Source organism: Pempheris klunzingeri, chromosome 13 (assembly GCF_042242105.1).
Source record: "Pempheris klunzingeri isolate RE-2024b chromosome 13, fPemKlu1.hap1, whole genome shotgun sequence".
Taxonomy (NCBI): domain Eukaryota; kingdom Metazoa; phylum Chordata; class Actinopteri; order Acropomatiformes; family Pempheridae; genus Pempheris; species Pempheris klunzingeri.
Genome location: NC_092024.1, coordinates 17,807,365 through 17,833,807, shown reverse-complemented (window position 1 = coordinate 17,833,807; position 26,443 = coordinate 17,807,365). Strand labels below are relative to the sequence as shown.

The following is a 26,443-nucleotide window of genomic DNA, read 5'->3' as shown; positions in this document are numbered from 1 at the left end:
GCTTGGGTCACAGTGGTCTATGATTGCTTGTTTTCACAGTGTTCACACAGTGAAGCTCTCAGCCCGTCTCACAAAACAACAACAATTATATTATAATGCAATGCAAAAAAACTCAAGGACGCAGTATCAATTCTAATTCATTTTGTTACCGAAAAAGCACAAGAGCACCCCATTACTGTTGTGGCTGTGTTGTGGAAAAATGCTGACAGGTAAGAACATGTGCACTTGTTTCCATTTTATTCGGAGAAATAATTGGAATTGGCTCGTAGCTGATGATACTCACTCAGCTGTATGTGCCTGCAAAGGCGCACAATCATTCCCAAAAGTTTAAATTAGAAACCTGCTTGTCTGTTGGGAAAAACTGGATGTCATTGGATTTCCTGCTCCTCAATTCTGATAGAGAGACCGAGATGCTGGTCATTGGCCACCCTCCACATAGACATCAGCTTGATCAAGTGACAGTAACTGTGAGAATACCAGACATTTGACAGCCAGTATGCTTGTTTCCTTTCCCCTTTCCCCTGGTGTCCTCCTGGACCCATATTCTTCATATATGTATGTATTCTATATATAATTTTGTCACTGTAATTGTTCATACTGTGATTTTGTAGTGATCTATTCTATGTCTGTCCACAGAAAAATCCCTCCTCTGATGCTCTTCCTGAGGTTTCTTCCTTTATTTTTCCCCCCATTGAAGGTTTTTTGGGGAGTTGAGTTTTTCCTTATCTGAAGGATAAGGAAGGATAGAGTCTGGTATGAGATAAAGATTCTCCCTTGAGGCAAATTTGTGATTTGTGATATTGGGCTGTATAAATAAACTTGACTTGTAGCTGACCAAAAATGGTGAAACGGTTTTTCTGTTTGTGACAGCAGCCAACACATAATTTTGTGTATTTTAGTGTATTGATTTTTAGTTTTAGATTTCAGAAATAGTAGCAGTAGTGTATGCATACAGACACTCACTGTTCTCTACACATTGTGGAAGGAGCAAATATGCATCACACATCCCCACATGCAAACCGCCATGGTTTTGTCCATTGGTGAGTAATTCAATAACAGAGAGTAAAATGGTGCAGAAGACAAATGTCCTTTTGTCTACAGTCAACTAGTCTGCTCGTCGCTGCCACCCAGCCGCCCAATCCCATATTTCCAAGTGCAGCCAAAATCTTCTTTCAATTCTATCCGAGTTGTAATTCTCATTAAAACCCTCCAATACCATTCAATTCAATAAATAGGGTTGGCACTGAAAAATGCGGTATCTTTTAGTGAGGGGGAGACATAGTGTGAATGAGAGAAACAGTGTCTGTGTGTGTATATGTGTTCCATTCTTCTGTAAGCTAATTTGTGTCTAGGTATGTGGGCGATTGGTTGCTCTGTAATACCATCCCCTCAGAGCAAACGGAATATTTCTGTTCGCTGGCAGATTAGAAAATATGCACCCAGTCCACAAAAATGAGAATAAACCAAATAACTGAAACGGGGCTACCACTAATACTACAACAGAGACACAGGAGCTCTCAACACTATCCTCATATGACCTGAATGTGTGTGAGACGAACCTGTTTGTACTCTGACTCGCGCCCCACCAACACCTGCAGCACGTAGCTCACAGGATCTCCTCTCATTGGTGGGATGGTCTCCCATGTGATCTCACACACGTTTCCCTCCAGCTGGAGCACTCTGGGAGCTGTTGAAATAAATGGCAATAAAACACGATTTCAGTCACATTAATAGAATAGAATAGGATTTCATACTCGGAAAAGTATTACAATAAACAAATTTGGACTTTCTCTCCTATGATGAAAATCAACCTTTACTATTGGAAGAATGCATCCGGTAGGCCAAACATTCAGAATCCAATGCCTCATATCAGCAATATTGTTGGAGCCGTGTTAATGGCTGTTTACACTAATTGTGTAAGTACTGCAACATCCGCAATGTTAGCCACAACAAAGAGAACAGATCCATGTCCATGTGCGATGATTTTGTTTTTCGGTGTTGATAATTGTTTTGCAAAGCAATAATATCCTTTGAGAATAATGTCATTACATTACCCCGAAAATAATTCAATTCTGAGTGCATTAACTGATGTGCTAAATACAGTATATATTTTACTAAACTCTAACCAGGGACCTATTTATTGATTTGTTGCATCCTGCTCTTTATTGTTTTGAATAAAAGCTGTTTTGCAGGGAATCAGTTTTCCAGAAGCTGTTTGGACCCTTGAGGCTGTTATTTACCTGTTAATAGATTTCTCAATGGCCCATAATACATTCTGGTTATATCACCTGAGAGGATACCCTTTACCGCGATTATTGTAGCTATAATAAGCCACTTCCTCTAAGGAACATACTGGAGCCAATAATCAAGCAAGAGTACAATAAACATGCCGCCTCGAACATCCACACAGGAACAAATATATTGCATGCTAATATTTGTAATATATTGCATTCCTGATCTGTAAGTGTATCGTTTTGGCCCATCCAGTGTCACTCCCAAACTGCTGTGGCCAGTTGCAATGGCTCTTCAAAAGTTAAAAAAAGTTCAAACTTAAATAACTTAGCCTAGTGATAACACAACTGGGGATTTATGGATCACTAAATTACAAAGGGTTGCACAATGCAAACTTTGCCTGGGTCAGTTTACCTTTGAGGGCAGGGGGTACAGACTTGGTGGTGCAGAAGGTGTGTGTGTCAGAGAAAGGACCCTCGCCAGCATCACTGATGGCCTGTATTCTGAAGCTGTAGCTGCTCGACTCAGTCAATCGCTGGACTTTGTAGGTGTGGCTGGGGCCGCGGTAGATCGTCACAAACCTGGACAGTGAATATAATAAAGAATGAATGGGAAAAAGAATGAATACCAAATCTAGAAACCTAGAAAAATGTTCTTCTCTAAACGAGAATGGGAGTGAAACCCATTGGGTCTCACGGGACCCAACGCAAGTCTAGCAGGAACGGCGGTTTGAACTTTGCGTCAAGAAGCAGACGAAAAAAATGAGATGTGGGATTTTCGCAGGATGAAAAGTCATTTTCTTTATGAGTAAGTCAACGATCAACACGGTCTTGAAATGACCACTGTTTTATTAAGAATAAATATCACATGAACAGATAGGATATAAAAGAAAGAAACAAAACAATTAGAGGGATGAAGGAAGGATAAGGGGAGGGACTGTGTGACGCACATGGATGGAAGTCAAAAATGGAGAAGGTGAGGAATGGGGTGAAGGTGAGAGGAAGGAGTGATGGCGCTATGAATAGATAACAAGAAGAGACACGTGTGAGAACAGAAAAATTCACAGTGGAAACTCAAATCTTGGATAACGGGAGCAGTGAAGGGTGAAGGATTGTTGACTGGATTGCACCAATCAGTAAACCAGTTTGGGGGACTGATTCAGATGGCGTTTGGGATTTGACTGATGCACTTTTTCCACACGTATGACTCATCACAGCAAGCCTTATCAGTTAACTGTGCTTATTAATAGTTCTTGGGTGCATGACCTAACCATATGTGAACAAATCACAGTTTTTATCCAAACAAATGCTTATTACTTCAAGCACTGGTCTGCATTTGATCTTTAAGCATATGTAGGCTAAGCATATAAAGAAATAAGTGGTTGAGAAGAGGGGAAGAGGGAAGAAAGGAGAGTGCATCCTAACAAAGATAGTAGTGATTTATAATCAAAGAGGATGAATACTGACAGCCCATAGTCACAAATCTGATGGAAACGAGCACCAAAAAAAAGTTTCTGGCTGGCTAGATGGACAGATTGATGGAGTGGAGGAAAGATGATAAGTGAGTGAGTGAGTGAGTCAGGGAAAAATGGGGATTTGCACTGGAACGTGGGTTATTTATCTCCGCTATCAGCTTTTCAGCACGTAAGGTAAAATTCTGAGCGAGGAAGGAAGTTACGGGAGAGGGAGAAGAGAGGCAGATAAAGGTGCCGGAGCAAGTGAGAAGATAGGCGGTGATGGAGAGAGAAAGTCACAGGAGGATATGAAGGAGAGGAGAAATAAAGAAGGAGGAAAAGAGAGGTGACTGGTAATTACAAGAGAGGAGACAATGACGGAGGATCTGCTGTTAGAGGAAAGAGAGTGAGAGAGAAAGAGGAGATGAGAGGTCATGGTTTAGTAGAAGGCTATAACTCCAGATGAGCTCTTTATGTAGCCGCACTACAGAGAAGTGATGTTCTTCTCTGGCTGATATATGATGTTGTTAATCCTTTGTCTCACTGCCAGGCCTTACGGTTAACACACACAGACACCCAGAGCAGGTTGAAATTGTTCAGTGGTGCAATGTAAATGCTATGTGAATCAGAGCCTTGCCTTGTTACTCTTTGTTGACTCTCAGCTAACAAGCATATGGCCAAAAAATTGCATTTTTTCTTTCCTATAGTAAACACATCAACTTCCATCACCAAAACAATTAACACTCAGCAGAGCACGGACAAACAACAAGCACACACACACACACACACACACACACACACACACGCACACACACGAAACCACCAGGCCACAGTTAATGAGATGAACTACACCCTTGGTCAAGAGCCCAACAGCCGACAAATTAGCCATAACAAAGAGCAGAGGAGGACAGAGAAGGTGGTTAGATGAAGACACAGAAGCAGAAACGAGGACGTGTTATTCTTTTGACAGTTGCTTTCCAGTTTTTCTGTAAATGCCAATAAAGGATGCAAGCCTCTTAAAACCCTGTTTTGACTCTGGCATGTGCTGTAACAGCTCAGCTATCAAGGCACTCAAGACATCTGTTTTTTTCAACCATCAATTTTCCGATCAGTCACACACAGAAACAGCATATAGTGATCAAAATAAATGTGTGTTGTTGTCAATATAGTCAAAATAGTATACATATAGTATAGTAATATGTTTTTGAGAAATGATTTCCTGATATGGACGGATCATACATGACTACATCTTGATAATGTTCGCATTAGTAGGAGAAACAGCTTGTTTTCAAAGTGACTGAAATGCTTGCCGGCTGGCTGCATGGAAAAACAAATGGGTGTACAGAACAAAAGACATGGCTGAATATATGAATGAAGGGACAGAGAAATGAGGAACATGGACGAATGAATAAACAAATGGGAGTGACAGATATGGATGGAGAGATACAGAAGCCATGCTGGGTAGAATTGATCTTATGAAAAGAAAGGCTGGGGGACAGAAAAGGGATGAAAGATGGATGAAAGGGCGGACAGACATAGTGATGGACACATGGATGGTTAATTGTGACAAATGACAGCAACTACACTTGAGCTTTGCCCCTAATGCTTAGTGCCTGTTCTTCTGCCTGCATTCAGTTTAATTTACTGCAGTGTGTCAGAAGGTTGAAGCCTTCTTTGCACTGCATTGCCCTTGTTGCTATGGCGTCCTTATACTCACAATATCCCTGCCACAAGGTATTTTGGGTAATACGCATGAGGAGAAATTGAAATAAAAAAAAAAGAAAGAGCAAACAAGTTCGCTCAGCTTTTAAAAGGACATCAACAGAATGACGAAAACAATTGGAAACAAAAAAAAAAAAGCCACATGCGAGGGAGGACAGAGCATGACCAACAAGTCTGCATACAGGGAGATAAGAAAAAAAAAGCTATGGGGGAAAGGAGGATGGAGAGGGAGAAGAGAGGAAGTAAAGAAATGGGATTCAGAAATGTGGACCCGAGAAAACAGCTTTCTTTGACATCTTACACTCCCGCAAAGGCTAAAAGACGGGATGAAGGAAGGAAATTTATGAAAGGGGGCGCACATTTCTCCAGAGGTTCTCCAGAGGTGGATTCACCTTTCTAATAATAAAATGAGATGAATAAATATGAATTAGATTAACCAGAGACAAAGAGAGAGAGATATCAAGGGACTGGGCCGGGGACAGCCAAAGTCAAAAACATAAATAGACAGTAATGTGATTTGGTTAAAAAATGACACTGATGGAATTTATTGGCAAAATCAGAAATCACATTTGCGGAAATTGCAGCTGGCTATTTAATATGTTTGTTTACACTGCCAAATATTTAAGATGCAATACTTTCGCTCTCTCTTTTTTTAATTGCCCTTCCAATCTCCCTCGATACATTATGATTAGCAATGAAGGCATCTGGTTGCCATGGCGATTTCACCCTAAATATAATCCTGCTAGTTAATTCTAATAAAGTGTGATAGGAAGAGGAGCCCTGAACCTTAGTCCATTCATCTGTTGATAATCTTCTACACACACACGCACACATACATACAGACAGACACAGACACAGACACAGACACAGACACAGACACACACCGGTAATGTAGCTGATTATACACCTGAACTCCCTGTCATAACCACCAGTAGCTGTGAGTAATGAATCCTGAGAAAAAGCAATTAGGTTGAATCAGTCAGAAATCCCACGTTGTCATTATGGGTGATTCAGTCAATTACAGGGTTTATGGACAGTTTCTCGTGGAGGATAAGAGGAAGATGAAGAGGAGAAAGTGAAATAATGTTTGTATATTTTGGGGTGCATGGACATGCTGCTATTTTTCTTTTTAGCAGTATTATTTATACCAATCAAATTATCTACATTTCTATCAGAATAAATCCAGAAATGGCCTTAATTCACCTCCACCTTAATCAGCCACTATTAGAGTGCAGAGAGTGCCACATATGAACTCAAAAAAGAAATGAAATAACACAGTAATGATAAATTATTGACCAATTTAAGGCTATTATTAGACCAAATAAAAAGCTGCCAATGGACACAAACAAACCCTGGCTCCTTCTCCTCTTTATTCAATGACAAAAGCCACTCGGATTGTTTTCATTGTCAATCATTTTATCCAAAATACAGATAATATTTTAAAGTGCAGTCAAAAAATAAACATAAATGCAATATTTATGTTTTGCTATATACATTAGTGTGCGTGTTGTTGTTTCCATGATGATAAGGACAACGAGTAAAAATGAAACCTGGACTGACTGTGAACAGATTAGCATTGTTTGTTTTAACCCATATATGTGCAGGACTGGGTGTACAGAATATAACGTGCTATAAAACTGCATACAATGAGAAAAAACAAAAAGAATTTAGCGATCAAATAGATATTTTTTGTAACTTATTTTTACGAGGCACTTGCTGAAATATGCAGGTTAAAACAAACGTGTTGTGTGCAGACATATGTATATATACACTGCATCCAAGCATGGCTACAGTGACACAGATGCATGCCAGCTAGTAGAGGGTAAATAAACTCTCTAAACTGTGAAAGCTGTTTTCATTTGGCTAGCAGGAAGTGTTTTTGCATGCCTCTATGTTCGTGTGTGTGTGTGTGTGTGTGTGTGTGTGCCGGAGAGGTGAACAGATCACAGCCTGCCGGATTGGGCCCCATCTGTTGCCTGCTACACTCTACCATTCCAGGGGTGTCAAAGTGCCAACTCGATGCCAGCCAAGCCTTAATTCAAACACTGATAGTCGGCCAACCAGGATGGTGCAGGGCTGGCTGGGGGGAGGGAGCGCGACCATCTGACAGGTGGGCAGACAGGCAGGCAGATAAAAGTTGCTCTTCGCTGCTTTTCGGTTTAGTCTGTTTCCTACTAATCTGTTCATCCTTTTTTAATTCCCACTTTTCCTGCTGGGTGTATGAAAGACTCTCTGAGCGCCACATTAAGACAAATGCCCTCCTTCTAAGTGTGTGTTTAACTCCCCGCCAGCATGATCTGGCCTCCCACCTCCCTGTTTCTCTCTTTGTGACTCCTATCTGAGCAGCCAGTTAAATGGAGGGTTGATTGTTGGAGGCTGTGTTCCGGCTGGCTCCAGAAGCCCTAAACGTGACTGCTCAGTGGTACATCTGGTTACTGCATACACAGAAGAAACCCAGTGTGTGAGTGTCTGTGGTTTGTGAGTAGTATTGACCTTCTGGGTCCTGATTTGCTATATTGACTAGCTGAGGGCTGAGGAGTCTCAGAAATGTGGTGGCAGGCCAAGAGGTTTAGAGAGTACATCCTCTGGGGGGAACATCACAGTTTTAGTCCAAGCACAAAGCTCTAATCTTGCCTTGTCTCTAGAGAAGTGTGTTGATGAGTGCATCTTTTGACCAAAATATCTACAAAACATACAAACTTCATAAATTCATGTAAAAAATAAATTACTATGGCTTTTTCACTTGTTGGCTGTTGCCGCTTATGTTCAGAGTAAACAATATAAAAGTAAACAATTTGGGCTTGGCCTATTCAATAATAGGAATTAAATGGAAGTGCCTCATGAGAATATTAACGAATATTAGAATTTTGCCAAATCCCCCAGTCTAAATTCATTATTTCTAAGAAAACCAGAATTTGTTTTGTAATGAATAGTTTTATTAGTCTTATTTTGACATCAATTTGATAAATATATGTGGTTTTGTAAGCATCTGATGTATTTTGATATATATTGATATTGGTAACAAAAAATATATTTTGAACCTGATGTCAACCAGATTGTTCAGAGCTACTGTAAGTACAGACTGCACCTCTGCATCCACTATGCAGCCGTTTCATGCCCAGTGTCGGTCTAAGCTTAGTGTATACTATGAAGTAATGCAGAGGGTGTAGTGTGTACAGAAGCTGCTGTGAATGGTTGGGGTTCTTGCTAGTTGTAAGCTTTAATTATAAGCTGGTATTGTGATACGTATGTCTAAATACGCATATTTTTGATGTTTGAGATTTTATCTACCCTGTACATGCGGTCTGGAACACAGAGAGCAGGACCCCTTCTCAGTCTGTCCCATGAGGTAAAAAATGTTGTTAGAGCTGTGTAGTTTGACGTGTGCGTACTCCACCTGTGGTTCTTGTCCTCTATCTGTAGTGAGTAGACCATGTCATCGGCAAGTAGCGCGCGAGTGTGTGTGTTGCTGGCGTTTTCGCCCCATTTCAGCTTCAGGCTCTGAGGGCCGGCCGCTGAGCACTCCAGAGGGGGCGGGGCTGGAGGGAGGGGGCGCGTCCTCGCCAGCAGGGGTGGACTCAAGGGACTGGAGCCGATGGCATTCACCGCCTGGATCTGTACGCTGCAAGCCACAAAGCAAGAGAGCAATTTGTTTGTTACAGACAGTCAGTCAGTCAAAATCCCTAAGATAAAAAGCATAGTTTATGTTTATTGACTGGATACTGCTTAATAATTTTTGGGAGAAATTTCTTTAAAAATGGTGTTACTGCAACATATGCTATAATTTTAGCAAGAATGAGTGCAGGAAAAGACACCTACATACATTCTGGACATGTACTATGTAACCTTGTATGTTCTCAGTCTGTTTTCAGACCTATTTATCTAATGGTGGAGTGATTTTCAGTGAAGAGGCTGATGTGGTGTATTAGCTTTGACCTTGGACGCTTCTATGATCCCTTTGCCCATTACCATTCTCCCATTACGATTCAATGTACTCTCCTGGATGAGACCTAAATATGTCAGACTTCTTGGCCCACTTTTTTCCCTGTATCTACAGCACAGTAGAGAAATCAATACTGCACAATGTTTTACAAGATTAACTGAAAATAACATTTTTATTTTCAACAGAAAGCAATTTCTCTCTTGTTGTACACCTCGATTAAAGTTTATGTTCCAAAAAGCCAATCTAGAGATGATTAACAACAACAGGCAGACTACAGTGGGTTCTGTGCAATCTTGTTACAAAGAAAAAAAAATCTGGGAATAAATGTGTTTTCTACTGTGCCTATATCTACCTACATAGGAAATACTATGCACACACACAAGAGGGCTCACAAATGTACTGCTGATTAAAAAGAACCTTTAGAAATGGATTTTTGTTTCCCCTGTTGCCTGTCTTCTAGGAATCCCCCTCCCCTCCACCCTCTTTTTCTGTCAATGTCTGATCAGCTGATTCGCATCCATATCAGAGGCCATCCACCAGACAGCATCTACTGTCTGACATTTAATTGCTGATTCTCTGTAATTGTAACCTTTCATTATAATTCTCGCAGCTGAGTGAATACAGAGGAGAAAGGGCAACTTTCATCAATCCACCAGGTAATTAAGCACATATATAAAAGATGACGAAGGATAGAAGAGAATGAAAGTCAAGGGAGCTTAACTTTTGATGATGAGGAATTACATTTGGTTATGTAGGGATTTACATATCAAAATCCAGAGCAGGTGTAGTTTCTTTTCTTTTGTTTCATCATGCATTGAAGAAAGTCGAAGAAAAACATGTTTGGAACAAAAGGCGGTACATCAGTGGTCACTGCACAAACATAAGGCTTGAGGTAACACTGAACCCCCTACCGAGTCAATTATCGCATGCTCAGCTTAATGATGGCTAGCCAAGTTACTGAAATGTAAATACAATGGTTATTTTGCAAGTGGGAAACAAGATGCATAATTGTACCCTCCTGCAAATCTTTTTCAATTGTTGTTCAAGTGTTTTTATCAAAAGCCAACGTGAATAGCTAATGCAATTAATGTCAACATTCAACGCACTTTCTCCTTTAATTACTTCTTGTTAGTTACTGACATTTTGTGATTTTCGTGTCAGTATAAGAGTGCACTTTCTGTGCAGTACAACTTGAGTGAATATGTATTCCACAATGTGTGAGTGTGCCAGTTATCTTTTTAAGGTGTCTCTACAGACTTCAGACTTATTTGAGAAAATAAATCTCTATAGACTTAGACTTTACTTTATTGGTACAGCCAACTTTGTTTAAAACTAAAGATGCTCTGCACAATCTCTGGACACGTAAAAGTTACAAAGCTTTCAAAGAAAGCATGAAATGTAATTAGAAAATACATTCAAAAGTGGGATATGTGTTTAAGGTGTACTATTAAGATTTTTTTTTATAAATATAAAACGTATTACATTATCTATATTATTTATCAACAATAACCTCAGAATGAAGACCTTTTTAACCTACACTCGAGCACACACAGCCCTGCTCCTGACAAACAACATTTACTGTGGTCCTTCACAAAGCACAAATAAATAATATTATTTGAAGTGCCCCACTATTGTAAATAACAAACAGAATTACTGTCATTTGCACACAGAAACTCCCACAGGCAGCTGTACCCGCATACAAACTATTCTGACCGAGTGGCAGCCATTACGTAAAGCAACAGAGTGTCAGCGGGACAAAAACAACCTCAGAATGAAAACAATGATGTGCGATCACTTTGCCTCTTCACATGTCCCCTTTACCTTGCACGTCCTCTCCTCTTTTCCCCTCAATTCAAAGAAGTCGCAGCACAAACACACACATACTCCTGTAATCACAGAATTGCTTACAGGGGCATAACAACAGTGCATGTTGATTCAGATTACTAAATAGTTGTTTATTGTTCAGTTGTAATAAGGTCTGACGTCACAAACATCATACAGGCTATCCCTTTTTAATATATATGTTCACCACTTATGTTCCTGCATACGTTTCTGTAGTGTGTTGTGTTTTTGGTATTTTGTGCATTTGGATCATTTCATATTCAATTTGAGAAAATTTAAGATTAACTGGTGAATTTATAATAAAAAAATGTATCTCATCATGAGCCTAAAGACTCTTCTCTACGCCTACAATACCCTTTTTTAATGTCTCAGCTTCAAATTTGAGACTCTGGCCATGGAGTTGGACTTGGACTTGGATATTTACGAGGCTGGCAGGATCTAATGAAAATATGCTGAGAGTTGCACTATGGAAAATGCAGAATCCAGTGTTTTTGGAAATTGACCCCTACAGAGACTAAAAGTCAGGATATCTCAATTGCTTCAATTTTGGCCATTCCTTTTTTAATCTGAGACCTGCAACTTAGATCAATATCTTTACATTTAAGTCCAATTGAAATCACATTTAGTCATACGTCATGATGTAATGATGTTTTTAAAATGCATTATTAATAATTTTTCATCATTAAAGGGAAGAAAACGGTGTTTGGAGAATTATCAGAAATGCTCCTTTTCATGTGGCTGGAGGGATGTATGTTACAGCATACTGGTTAAGAAAGGAAGTATGTTTCAGCTGGTCTGACATTCGATGTTTATGGCCATCTGTGGACATCTGCCCTCCGATTTATGACAGTGATAGTATATTTGGGATTTATTTTCTGCTCATGCACAGAAGGTAACACAGTCGTAAGTTAAACCATGTCAACATAAATCACACTTTGTATCCAAAAAAATGCCACATCAGTGTTGTTGTTTACTACTTTATGTCAGCACCTGTATTCGCTGTCTGGCTGCAGGCCTGTGACAAGGTCACTTGTCCCTGATTCCACAGTGATGGTCTGGTCGTCCAGGGTGATGACGTAGGAGGTGATCTCCGCCCCATTGCTGTTTGGCTCATCCCACTTCAGGAGGAGGCAGGTAGACGGAGACTGACCCGACTCCGACGAGGCCGGGAGGTCCAGCAGGATGAGAGAGGACACCGGGTCGGGATTTGTCGCCGGGGTCCGGAAACCCACCTGCTCACTGTATGGACCCGCACCTGCCTGATTCACCGCCTGAGTTGAACACAAAAATGCAGAAAGGGTGAGAGTGATGGCGAAGGTGAGGGAACGGATGAAGAAAAGAAAAGATGACCGTTAACAGTGAAAAACGGAGCCAAAAGTGAAATGAAAAAAGAGAAAAAAAGACACAACGAACAGAAGAAGACAAGAAACCAGCAGAGAAAGATTAATTCAAATTAGGTGTGAAAGAACAGAAGTCTATTTCCTGTGCTGTCTGACACACTTTTATATTCACCTCAAGCGTTAATGGTCGTTAAATGGTTGAATTCACAACCTCACACACACTCAGTGAGCAGGAAACCAGGGAAAAATATACCAGCTTTTTAGCTGCTACATTTTGAACGCTTGAACTAAAATCAAACACATTAATAACTATTTACATTGTTCTCTGCATTTCTTCTAAATTGCAAGCAAAACGATCACTTTGTGACTGTAAGGCAAGACAAAACAAGCTGTCTGCGAGGAGAGAGGGATTTAATATAGCTGTAAAAAAATTTATAGCACTTCCAGGAACATGAGGAGTATTTATTTTGTTATATAAAAATGTACTGTAGTCACTGTTCAAGAACAGTCCAGGAACATTAATGAGAGTACACATCAAGGAGTAGAAGGCATAATTTGCAGAAGACAGTGTGTATTTTTGACTTATTGCTTTATCTTGGCAGTAAACTATCTACATACTTTGAGGGTTTGACAAAAAAATTTATATTGTAGTAGTGCGTCCGATATATCTTCGGGCATAAAATATGTTTTAGTGAGAATTGAAAAACATTAAGAAATGTGAGGAACGTTATCCTTGCATGAATGTCTGACTATTTAAAGGGTTGCCATAAAACAAGTGTACGTCAAGCTCTGCAGATTTGAATCGATGCAACTGTAGGTGAACCTGCACCGGTTCATATAGGTACAGGACATACAGTAAGGAGTCACAGAGAGTTCAACCAAGTCGATGCCTCTGCTGTGGTGTGTTCTTGCAGCTCCTCCTAAGAGGCACATCAGTCCTATAAGTACACATATGAACACACATGTGCACACTGGTGACGCGTGCACACACAAAAGCACAGATTAGGACATTAGGATGACCTTGTGCTGTCCTCTAAACTATAAATGGGCCCATAAAGAAGTGAGCCATAAAAACATGCTGTTATTGGATTCATTGCTTCAGAGGGTATATCAGGGAGGGGAGATGAAGAGAGAGAGAGAGAGAGAGTATTTATGTGTGTTTTTCACAAACACAGAGAAAAGAAAAGAGGCAGATTTATGCACCAGATTAAGAGTTAGAACACAAATGGAATCAATTATCATCAACCTTTCACTAGTCTTTGTCTTTTTCTTGCTTTTGAAGCTCCCTTGGCTGACATTTGTACGTAAGTGTTGTGCATCTGTCTGTGTTTGTGCCCCATCTTTGTCATGCTTGCAACTACGCACATGCGTTTGCTTGTGCATGTGTCTGTGTTTCTGCTAGTTTGTGTTAAAGTCCTGCATAGTTTAGTGCTTTCTCATTCTTTTAAACACCTCTCTGTGCCTGTGAATGAATGCTGTATCGGTGTGTAGGCATGGATAAGTGTGCACGTATTTCATGCCCCTAAGTAAGTTTGTGTGTGTTACCTGTAGCCTGCAGCAGTAGTTTGTGGCAGGCGTCAGGTCTGACAGCTCGCACTGCGTGGCAGACCCACAGTAGATGAGCTCCATGGGTTCATCTTCCCTCGCCCACTCCAAACGATACTCAGAGATGTCTGTACCCGAACCCTCAGGACTCTGCAGCACATAGAAACACATTCATTCGGGTCAAGGAAACCAATGGAAACTTGAAATTAAAAATTACTGAAATAGAAATTGAAAAATATAATGCCACACTAAAGCAGGCTGAAGCGAAATGAGAGCTAGAATAGACACAGGCTTTATTCAGCTCACGATACATTGCCAAAGACTTTTTTCCAATTTCATTACATCATTCGGGGGATGGATTGTTATGAATAACGCAGTCCCCTGGGTCTACTTGTCCACAACAGCCCAGGCAGACAAATTTAAAGTAGCAGGTTTTTTGATCAGTAGGATAGAAAACAGGAGGTTTAAGAAAGCTTTGAGAATCTTTCTTTCCCTCCATCTTTTGGTTTCTTTGCTAAAAAAACTAGTCCTTTCCTTCAGCAAATACAGGAGTGTATCTGTGTTTGTCTCACCTCCCAGTTGAGCGTTACACAGGTGTTACTGGTCAGAGTGATGAGTGGCGCCCCACACTGGCCAGGGGGACCCGCTGCAGTCGTCACCTCCGTTGGCTCAGAGTACGCTCCGAACTAAAAGCACGAAAGAGACGCCGCACGCTCGTGATGAGACATGTGTTTAACCTGACATAAGCGGAAAGAGGCAGCACAAATCCCAATGGGTTGCCTGTGAATGTGTGTACACGTGAGTCTCCTGTGTTTATCTATCTGCTTTTTTTGGAGCCCTCTGCATGTGTGCGGTGTCCTGTGCGCTGTGTGTGTGTGTGTGTGTGCGATGAGTTTGTGCCTGCATTTGATCCGAACAGTCCGAGTGCTCTTGAGTGTGTGGATGATCAAACCAATCACATTGTGTGTGGAGCACTTCTGCATCCAAACTTGGCTGCTGTTAGTCTGTCTGGGACTCTCTGACCTAATGTTGGCCCTGTGTATGCGTCTGTGTGTGTTTGTGAGTGTGGCTACAATAAAAAAACACATTCTAATCTGAATCAAGTTTTTTTATTTATATTTGGACCAGATCAAGAGGTTCCAAAGTTCATGGACTTGATGTGCTGAGTAGATTTCATGTCCTTAAGATGCATTTAAGACAGAACTGCATGCTTGCCAAGCGGAGATAAGAATTACATTTTAAAAAGCTGACTTATTGAAATGCATTTTTGGTTTTATGGTCTTACCTGGTGAATTACTAGCTGATGGGTTTTCTATTTCCTTTTTTTTTTATTATTATTGATCACATTCTTGCTGTGTGTGCATGTGAACTTCTCACCCCAGCCTCATTGGCAGCCCGCAGTCTGAAGCTGTATGTAGCACCAGGTAGCAGACTACCCACAGTGCATTGTAGCTCTGACCCATGGTAGACCTCTGCTGGCTTGGTGTCCCCCTCACTCATCTCCAGACTGTACACACACTCCTCACATACTCCCTCAGAGACAGGGGGGTCTTCGGGGACAGAGAGAGAGTGAGAGCACATTACAATCGAACCGTGATGAGACGACATGTAATCAAAATCATATGTGATGCACAAGCATAACTGATTTATGATAACTTTAACATTAACTCAATATTATGTTTAAGTTTTAGATGTCATGTGTTTTACAGATCAGTTCAGCAGGTACATTTCTCTATCAGTTCCAAGGGATTCTTTCTTGCACCAGCTGCTCCACTATGGTTGCAAAGTGGTTAAAGTAATAAATAACAGAGACTGTGGGGAAAACCCCCCCAATACATTTTGTCTGACCTTCAACTCAAGCCAGTAATTACAGCAGCACTGCCTGAATGTGAGCTGATTAGGGATATGACTGGCTGTATTAAAGTGGTTAAAACAAGAACTTCCTCAGCGTTTCAGGCTGGGAGACTTTTGCCTGCCAACAGATAACAGTACTAATCTGCAATAATGGACGGACATTAGGAGAGTTGAGTCAGATATGAGGCTAGGTTAGGCATTTAATGGGCTAAATTAGGGTTCAATTAGGCTTAAACATGGTTGACTAAGGTTACATTAGAGTTGGCCAGGGAAGCCTATTATGCAGCCAGAGGGTGTTTTAGCTACCTGAAATGAAAAAAAAAAAAACATTCTGGTAAATAAAACTAAACACAATGTGTATGTGTATGTCTGCACTCACCCCACTCTAACTGCACTTCCTTGTGTTTGGCTTTACCCACAATCCTTGGTGGCTGGCAGGGCCCTGGCGGGATGCTTAATGTACGGACCGGAACACTAACAGTGCACTTCAGAGATAAACACAGGAAATCAGAAAAGGAACTACAGATTCAGATCAGTTTGATTAATGATTGGCAGAAATGTTAATTATTCTTGGATGCTTTGTTGATTATGTGTGTGCAAAGTGCCGATTGAGCAAAACTCATGCATCACTGTTGCTCCACTCCCAACTCATGAAATGTTCATCAGATTACCACTCCGCAGTTGTTTTTATGTGTGCGCGCGCGTGTGTGTGTATCTTACCTGGCTGTGTCCTCCGGTGGTGATGCTACACACACGTAGGCGGTAGAAGGTTCCAGGTGTCAGGTGCTCACACACACATTCTGTTGCTGGACCACTGTACGCAACCTCCCACTGGCTCGCTGCACACACGAGCACATGAACATATAAAAAACACAATTACATAACCGACTGCATACATGAATATAAGTACATTCACAGAACTGCCTACTGTTTCACATGTATGCCACACTCGACCTAATTATTTTCCAAGAAACAGAATCCCACTGACCTAATCAGTGCCCGCACATAATTGTCTGTAGCTGTTTTTGTTGTGCTGCCGAGTTGCGTAGGCTTGGAAAAATGTATCATTCCACTTATAAATCAGTATTTGTGTTTGGGAAACTCAGGTCCTCTTTACATCATAGCACAGAAAGCCATTTCCCAGCTGGAGGGGCATGTACGTACTGTGATTATGTAATGCACACACTATATACTCATACTCTGACTACAACACAAAGTAAAGTAAACCGTTAAACAGCCTTGAAAACCTTACTACGAGAAAAGGCATCCTGCATGAACAAACAACTTTCTGCCAAAGTTAGAGCGATGGCTATTTTACGTGAGATATTTCTGTATTTCTTTTCTGTATTTTTCTTTTTATCTGCACTCTTCTCACTGGAGCATTTGCCTTAGAAACAGATGACAGTTGATGGGTTGTTGGGATCGATAAGCTCAGCTTTTGAATGTTTGGCACTTAATAAATAAATACTATGGATGTTTTTTTTCTGAACTTCTGAACTTTTGTTGTTGCTTATTCAATTATATATATTTAACATCATAGAGAAATACTTTTTTCAGGTCCATTAACAAGTTGATATTCTTCTCTGCTCCTAAAATATTTTAATCTTAACAGCAGTAGTTGTAGACAATCAAGCCAGAATGAGAATTAAACAGTTAAAGCTAAATTAGACAATCCATTGAACTTAAAGGTGTTGCTGTTGATACAAATTAGTCAGTAGATGCAATGACAAAAATGCTCTCATTATCAACAATAAAAGAAGATGATCCTTTGATATCCTGTTCATCTGCTCTTTGATATCCCATACAAGTTTTTAATAAACAACTAATTCGTCTTTCTTTAATGTGATTGAATGAATACAGAAAGAAGTTGTGTCCCTTTTCTCTGCCTACAGTATGGGCTGAAAGAAACAAGAGAACATTTGGTTTCCTGGAGTGCACATCTGAGGAAATTTAAACGACGCCATGTGCTAGATTGATGCTAACAAAGAGTGAATTATGGAGAGTAAGTGAGGGAAATGGACGCATAGAGAGAAAGAGCACAGGAGAGAGAGGACAGATGGTACATTCTGAGCTTTCTTTTATAAGATGAATCTACAACAAGCACTCAGATGACAGCTCAGATAACTGTGGTGCATGGGTGGATGGATAGACGGAGACAGTGACAGATAGATGTGAGTCGTACCTTCAGAGCATCCCTCTGTGATCTCTAGCAGGTACGTAAGAGCCTCTGAACCCCCGTTGTCCTGGGGAGGATCTGTTGGAGGGACAGATGGACTCTTTTTAATTTGTTTTAATATCATGCATAAACATGTCAAGCATGTCAAATTTCCAACATGGAATTGAAGACTTACAGAAAAGGTATCAAAAGGCTAAAAATGGCTCAGTGTCTGCACAAGAGTTATAAAAGACACATTCATTATCAACTGACATTCATCCTTTGCATCCTTAATCCTGAAATCATTATACAATAACTCATGACTATTCCTGTAAAGTAAACTTAAAAGTAATACACTGTTGAGGATGATTTATTCTGATTTATTATAAAGCAATCAGTACGGCTGGCAACAACCTTCTTGGCTGTGCCCCATCTCATACTTTATGTATCAGCACTGTTGCCATAATTACAGTTACACATGCCCTGGGGTAGTGCTGCTTCAATAAACAAATACTTAAAGCAAAAATGCAGCACACAATGAGGGAATGCAGCTCAGCTATATCTCTTTGAAATGGTCAAGCTGTGGCTAGTGTGGAAACCACATTACTTGATGCATGATAAAGACAGTCATTGAACACTCTAATGGTGTTTTGTGTTTATAGCTAATAGAGTCAAATCAATGATTGGGATGCCGATCAGTGTCATGTTTACAGCATTTGAAAGAGGACAGGCTGCCCTGACTCCTGATGGCTTTAACGGCTGCTGTTTCAGTGTCAAAACACCCCAGAGGCAACAGTTTGTCTGCCTTTAGTCAATTCTTTTATTTTGTAACATGTTTTTTGATGAACAAGTTTTTTTTGTTTTTTTCTTTTTATGTTCAACATATTTACAGATCTTGATTTGGAGAATTTGGTGAGAATGTGGGCCAAGGCCCAATGAATTGTTGTACACAGATCATAGTAAGGTTTTAACATTTTCACCATTTCAAAGTATTGATCTGAATGTGCTTGAACGAAAACCAGAAAACTAGCTAACTAATTTAATTAACGATTTCAGAAAATTATCTTTTTTCTTGGCTATCTTGATTTTAAAGTTCTGAATAGCCAACGAAAAGTTGTTAGACTGGAAAAAAATATAATCCTCTGAATGCATCAGTATGTTAGAGGGTGAAATTCATGGTTTTTGTAAGTGGGTTATGTATGATCCATCAACACTCCTGAATGTAAACACTTGAAATTGTCATGTTGGTGCATTTCCTCTTGAATGTGCTTGTGTATTACAGAATGTCAAAGTTTGTGTTGGGAACATTGTCCATCTTTGTGTCAGTGTATAGTACATGTGCATGTGTGTTTGGGTGTGCATCTTTACCCCATGTGACTGTAAATCCATAGGGCGTTGCTGCAGTGACACAGGGTGTAGACGGAGGGCCTGGTTTGTCTGGATTGGTGGTGCACACCAACACTTCACTGGGACTGCTCTTTCCCTCCATGTTCGATGCTATGAGCTGCAGGGATGTACGGAATGCATAATTTGAGAAAGGAGAGTGGAAGGTGAACAAAAGGATATGGAAAGAAGCAAGATAAGGTGCAGAAGCGGGTGACAGAAGGAGAGGATTCAGAAAATGGATTGTATGAAGAATAAGAGAGAGAAAGGGAGGAAAGAAATAAAAAATGGGAGTTTAGCACAAAAAAGAGACACCGTGAGCTTGGTTAGAAAAATCCATCAAGAAGAAAAGGAACTATCCTGATTAATAATTAATCTCGCTACTTCATCTGTGGTTCACCTGGTTCTTCCACCTTTATTTCTCCTCAGTTTACTCCCTCCATTACTCCATCCAAGGGACAATCAATTTGCTTTGTTCCATCACAACAACATCACAAAGAACACACAGGTCGCTCTCTGTGTGTGAGCATGTGTGTTTGTGTCCTACAACAGCTGCCGCCTCAGTGAGTGTGAGTGAGGACATGCACACGTGTGTGTGAAAGTACATGTAAGGTGCTGTTTGAGATAATTGCATCATAATACACCGGACACACGGGATAACCTGCATTAACACAGAAGCAAGCACGCTTACAGAGATCTACTGTCTGTTTCACAGTGTCCTCATATTATGATCAGCTATCACAGCTTTTAGCGGAGCGAGACAATGTTCTCTTGCTAAATGGCAGGTGAACTGCCTTGTTTCACTACTAGTTAGATTGCTGCCAATTATAGTGATAAAATGCCCTATTCCTTCCTTTATTGATGGATGTTGTATTGCCACATTGATAGGTTGGTATCCTAGGAAACATTTTTTTTGATTTAACAGTAAGAGAACATCACTGACTGGAAATTGATCGAGTAAAAAGCAGATGAAGATCAAGAGAAAGACAAGATGTCTTCAGTGTTACAAGCTGTACTCAAGAGTACACCTGCAATTCAGTAGTTTCACTTTAACCTACTTTGAAAACCACATCATTTTGCTGTTTTTATTATACATGGAAAATCCCACTCATCTCACAATCCAAAGCGGCTAATGCTAATCATGCTAATTATTGTCAGTTTCTATCATTGTAACATACACGCACCAACTGTACAACACCAAGGAAACAAACATTTGCTTGAGAGTTAAATGATAAGATTGATACTATTCTCATGTACAGTAAATATGAAGCTACAACCAGCGGGCGGTTAGCTTAGCTTAGCTTAGCTTAGCACAAAGACTAGGAATAGGGGGAAACAGCTAGCCTAGTTCTCTCCAAAGGTAACAGCACCTCTGAAGCTCATTATTAAAATGTTGTATCTTGCAATTCATACACAAAAATAAGGTGTAAAAGCGACAAATTGTCGACAAATTTTACAGGGGCTATTTGTCAAAGCATCGGTTAGCCGCCTCCAATGATTTCCTTGGGTCTTGGCTAACGTTAGGCTAACAGACTGCTGTGAAGTTAGCCTCAAATTTACTGTACAGACATGAGAGTGGTATGCATCTTTGCAAAAACAAAGAAAAATGTACAGAAGTAGAAAAAAAAACAAAACATATAATTTTCTATGCAAAGATTCCCGATAGACCACATACAGACACAAACACACCACCATCCACATCAAGTCACCACTTACCCTGAATTTATACTGTGTACTCCTCTTCAGGCCTTGTACAGTACAGGTCAAGTTTTCTCCAGTGTACTTTGGATGAAAGTCTGTTCCCTGTGGGTGATGCACTGTTAGTAATCTATATGTGTGTGTTTCTTTCACCATCTATTTGCATCAGTGTGCATTTTTAAGCATATGGATCCAATAAATGCTGACTTTCGCAATATATGTGTGTGAGGGGGGAAAGGGAGTGTGTGAGAGCAATTCCATTCTTATATTCGTGCTAAGTCACACAAATATGTGTGTGTGCGTTTCTGTGTGTATGCTTGTGTATTATAGGATTATGTGTATCTGCTGTATACTTGCAGGCATATAATTTTTAATATCTTAGAATTCGTTTTCTTAAAATACATAGTTTCCCAGTGGAGATTTCTTAATCTTCGTTTTATCTTTCTGTGGCGTTCAAGTGACAGCACAGCACAGAGCTCAGTCAAATAATGAAAAGCAGTATGTTTCACAAAACCAAATTAAGGTTTCATGTTTACAATTGTACTATTGCTTACTTTGAGGATTTTGCAGCCCCTGCCACATGCAAATATATGAGGGCTGTTTTTAATGTAATGGAAAAGAATCTTTGCTAGTGACATTAACTTTATAAACGTTGGTATTTATTCTGGGTGTTCACATGCGTGTGTGGTACTCACGCTGTTGTCCTCCTGGATCTCAAGTGTGTATTTAAGCTGCTCCTCGCTTGGACTGCCCTCAGGACGCCCCCACTCCAGGGTCACCCAGGACACCCCCGCCCTGACCAGCCTCGGTGCCAGAGGCAGAGCAGGCAGGGTGCCCATGGTGTAGAACACCACCTCTGTGCTGAAGCCACTGAACAAAACACATTTCCATTTCACTCGCATTTTTGTTGTTACTTAAAATGCTGAAGCAAATTACTGACTTTTCGGATCATTACTTTTGAGGGAAAAGGGACAGCAGTGGAATCATGAATTACAAATTCAGCAGAGGCGGAGAGAGGAGCATTTCCAAAAAGGGATGGGAGACGAAAACGTGAATAAGAAAAGAAAAAGTGCTCATTTCAAGAGAGTGCAGGGGTGTGTGTGGGGGAGGTTGCAGGTGAAAACAGGGATGGACTTAAGGAAGAGCCGTGTCAGTGGTAAAATACCATATATGTATATCAGAAGCCAGACTGAAAAGACAGAGGAGGGGCTAATATGAGCTGCAGGAGGGAAAGAATTTGAAAGTATGACCAGAAGCCAAGGTCTGAGAGGTTGGGAAAAGTTTTTTTTAAGTAAAAAAATAGCAATTAATCAAAAGCCTGTATGTGCCGAGTATGTTTGCACGAGTATGTGTGTCCATGGCTTCAAAGGGGAATCAAGCTGAAGGATGCATTAAGGCCGCTTTGAGTTCAGCCAGATCCAGGGGCTAATATCTACTCCCTCGCACTCATTCCCCTCTATCACCTCCTCCCTTTCCCCTGTCACCCTAACGACTGCAGGCGAGATGCTCCCCGCCATAATGACAAAGAGGAGATGGGAGGAGGGCGGAAATGGAGGGAAAATGAGAAAGAGTCGGATGACTCACATGTGGAATAATAGCCACAGACAGACTGGTGCATATATGCGTATCTGTCCATCATTGTGAGGTGTAAAGATTTATTTAGACTTAACATGTGTTGTGGCTGACATTGATACAATTAGCTCCCATAAGTCAAGTCCTCATTTGAAAAGTGATGTATTGCTTCTATAGTATATGAATAAGGAATAAGGAAAGAAAGAGTTTGGCGTCTGCCTTCACTGCTATTTATGATGTGTGCATGAATATATTTCACTTGCATGTGTGTAAAGCACATATGTTTGTGTATTCAACAACAGGCGACAGTACCTCGTGCCAATGTCGTTATGCGCAGCCACTCTGAACGTATAGCCACAGGCGGGGTACAGTCGTGTCAGCTTACAGTGTCTCTGGCTCCCAAAGTAACATTCTCTGAAAACACTGTTCTTCTTTCCCTGCAGAGGAGAGGAGAGGAGAGGGATACGATTAATTACAATAGAAGATTAAAGGAAAGAGTAAAATAGATGAAGAGCAAAAAAGTGAGTGAAAAGGTAGTAAAGGGAGAAGGAGAGCAGGGACTGATATATACTGGAAAGTCATAAAACACAGACTTATTACATCTTGTCTGAGGAGCTGATGTTAACATCTGTTTATCTGTGATGGGTGCTTTTTAAAAATAAGGGGAAAGCGGAGATAATGAACATTGAGGGCGAGAGACGGACTTACCTCATCCCACTCGAGCAGGTAGTTTGTGATTTTGGATCCGTTGTCGCCTGCGAGCTGAGGACGACAGGGAAAGGGGCCAAGCCAGGCAGACAAGAGACAAGAGAGAGACGGAGAGATTAGCCAAGGATAAACGAATCTGACGCTGAGACAGACAAAGTACCTGCCGTGTTTTTGTGAATGGCCTCATATCCTGTCTGGGTGACTGATGTCACTCTTTATCAGTTGCAGTGTGAGTGGATTAAAATGACTTGTGTGGAAAAGGTCAGAGAGGGTGGAGGCATGCCCTCTGACAGCATCATGCAACAATGCAAGAATGCCTCTCTGTTAGGCACTGGAGGGCTGATAAAGTCAAGCCAGAGGATAAAGCAGGTGAAGCAAAACATACCGCTGACATTCATCAAAGAATGAAGGTTTTCTGCCAAATTTATCACTGTGCAAATTAAGTGGCTGTGGTTGACACAGACTCATGAGATAGGACAGAGAGAACCTGAGTCTTGTTTGGTAGTGTTCATAAGTGATTTATACTCATTTAATTGCAACTGTACCATTAAAAACTAATAGAAAAACAAAGATGTTAAGTCACTGCAATGGTATTTAGATGAAGTGTTTTACTGTACGAGCTGTGAGATAAAAAGGAGGGTCTGACCATGAAGCTATCTGTGCCTGTACCTTCCACTGTAGGGTGAGGGTGCTCTTGGTGCGGTGGGAGAGTTTCGGGGGTAACGGGACGTCGGGGACGCTGCAGTGTGTGGTGAACGAGCCGGCTTCTGAACACGAGCCTCGAACCGAGTTGTACATTGCAGACACCCTTCAGCAAACACACCAGACAACAACTGTTATGGCTAGATGATGCCAGAATGTAAAAATAAGGACAAACCAAATCTAATCTGTTGAAAAGTAACAAAACCACAGGTATGTATGTAGTATAAAATGTCATAACATTGAAAAAGAATGCGTCAAAAGCTTCCTACAACAAAGTCCTTACCGTACGTGGTAGTCTGTTGCTGGCCTTAGGTCTTTCAGATGGTACTCCAATTCTTCGCCACTGAAACACACACACAAAGCCCACAAGTCACACCAGTGTACTTTGGATGATTCTTGAGGTTAACTCTTGTAGCCGAGTTGTATTCTTTTAGCTCGGAGGGCGTCTCCTACCTGTATATGAGGCGATACTTTCCGTCTCGTCCCTTATCTGAGAGAGAGACCTCGAAGGAACAGGACACAGGCATCCCGTTACTATGCCTGTTCACCAGCCCTGCCGGGGGGGCCCAGGACAGCCGTGCAGCCCGCGCCTGCACATTGGACACCTATAAGATATACATACACATACACACTATATGTTATAAACACAATAGGCCAAATACAATGGCATTTGGTTAGCAGATATACACAGGACAATGAACTCAACACATGATCTATTCTATTCTAACGGTGTGTGTTCTGCTCTAATTCTGAATGTGTGTGTTTGTGAATGTATTGGGCTCTTTATGTCTTTCTGTTTGAGTATGCCTGGTTGTGATTGAAACCTTTATTCCAGATTTGGTTGCTTTTTCGAGTTTAGGAACGCATCAGAAAATTAAAATGAAAAAACATGAAGATAAAAAGAGACATCTACACGCTTGTGAGTTTGACTGTATGTCTGTCCATGTGCCTGCAAGTGCGTGCATGTTTATGGGAGCTTTAGTTGCAGTACATGGTGGGTGAGCCAATTTAGTGTGATTTAGCACAGTCTACAGCTATTCCAGACTCGACATCCGCTGAATAGGCGATGAATGTGCCTTGAGGGCACAGCAAATAACAACCATGCCTAGACTGTCTATGAGGCAGACAGACAGACAGACAGACGGACAGGAAAAGACAGAGAGACAAACATGTCATTTTATTGAGAGTTTTGATCATGATAATTAGGCTTTTATGAGATCACATCACTGTGCCCACATGTCTCAGAATGCCTTTGTTGGCCATTTATTCACAACAAAGCACACATTTTCACACTCATTCTATCAATCTCTTTGCTTGTACGTACACAGTGGACATGTACATGTGATGCCAAGACCTCCGTGTGATGAGTGATCATGAATGCAACAAAACCTTAACGTCCAAAACAGCAACAGAGAGAGAGAGCAAGACAGATTGACTGAAAAAGAAAGAAGATAAACAAAGAAACGAAAGAAATGAAAACAAAGGGCACCATTTAAAGGTTTGTGGTCCTTTTGCCCTTTAATCCTGAGAGACAGCCTGTTCATCATCTACAAATGATTCGCCTGCTGAGCAAACGCTACTGAAAGGGAGGTATTGAGAATCTATAGTTTACCCATCATCACTCCTCGTCTTCTATTGACTGTTTGCAGGTGTGGACGGTAACTTAACTTGAATACCGCACTTAAACACATTTTTAAAGTATCGGTACTTCACTTGAATGTTATTATTATTATTATTACAAACTTGTGGCTTTTATGCTACTTTAAATGAAAGAAACTTTGAATCATACAGTCTGTGGGTGAATCTTCTTTTCTGTTCTAACACACGGCAGATCATACACTGTGTTCATCACAGCAGAAAAACCAATCACAGTAAACTACTCCTCTCTTCCTACGCTGTCTGTCAAGTTCAAAGTCATTGCTGCACACTTTGAACAGTTCAATTTTGGCTTGGCGGTGGTAAAGATGACTGCAGCAGATAAAGATGATGATTTCTCACCACAGCACCCATGGCCATATCTGAAGTCCATGTTTGAGATTTTTGAAAGAAAGAAAGATTCATATCATCTTGAATATTTGCTCTTTTTACCAGAAATAGAAATTCGCTATTCAAGTTCTTTGTATATCCAGATGAGCATTTCAAACAAAGTTGTCTGTGCAGTAGTGAAGTAGTTGCAGTTTTTATGCTAAGGTTATTCATATGATTTTTCTTTTATGGATTTGCCCGGCAAGTTGTTGCATTAGGACCAGGTCTTGTCCGTAGCCATTTCTATTGGCTTTGTAGCACATTCTACA

General features: G+C 40.7%; 1 protein-coding gene across 1 annotated transcript in view; it reads right to left on the bottom strand.

Moving 5' to 3' along the window:
- Nucleotides 1-26,443, bottom strand: part of fndc3ba (fibronectin type III domain containing 3Ba) — an 88,836-nt gene that overhangs the window by 594 nt on the left and 61,799 nt on the right. Inside the window, exons 9-26 of the mRNA XM_070842080.1 lie at nt 24,603-24,754; nt 24,433-24,492; nt 24,117-24,255; nt 23,448-23,501; nt 23,052-23,176; nt 21,863-22,037; nt 21,186-21,272; nt 19,455-19,590; nt 18,114-18,185; nt 16,652-16,770; nt 16,311-16,416; nt 15,455-15,627; nt 14,650-14,763; nt 14,078-14,227; nt 12,183-12,463; nt 8,805-9,029; nt 2,647-2,813; nt 1,560-1,687 (exon numbers count right to left, since the gene is read on the bottom strand). Coding sequence (XP_070698181.1) covers nt 1,560-1,687; nt 2,647-2,813; nt 8,805-9,029; nt 12,183-12,463; nt 14,078-14,227; nt 14,650-14,763; nt 15,455-15,627; nt 16,311-16,416; nt 16,652-16,770; nt 18,114-18,185; nt 19,455-19,590; nt 21,186-21,272; nt 21,863-22,037; nt 23,052-23,176; nt 23,448-23,501; nt 24,117-24,255; nt 24,433-24,492; nt 24,603-24,754 — 2,463 coding nt within the window. The remainder of the gene's footprint in view (nt 1-1,559; nt 1,688-2,646; nt 2,814-8,804; nt 9,030-12,182; nt 12,464-14,077; nt 14,228-14,649; nt 14,764-15,454; nt 15,628-16,310; nt 16,417-16,651; nt 16,771-18,113; nt 18,186-19,454; nt 19,591-21,185; nt 21,273-21,862; nt 22,038-23,051; nt 23,177-23,447; nt 23,502-24,116; nt 24,256-24,432; nt 24,493-24,602; nt 24,755-26,443) is intronic.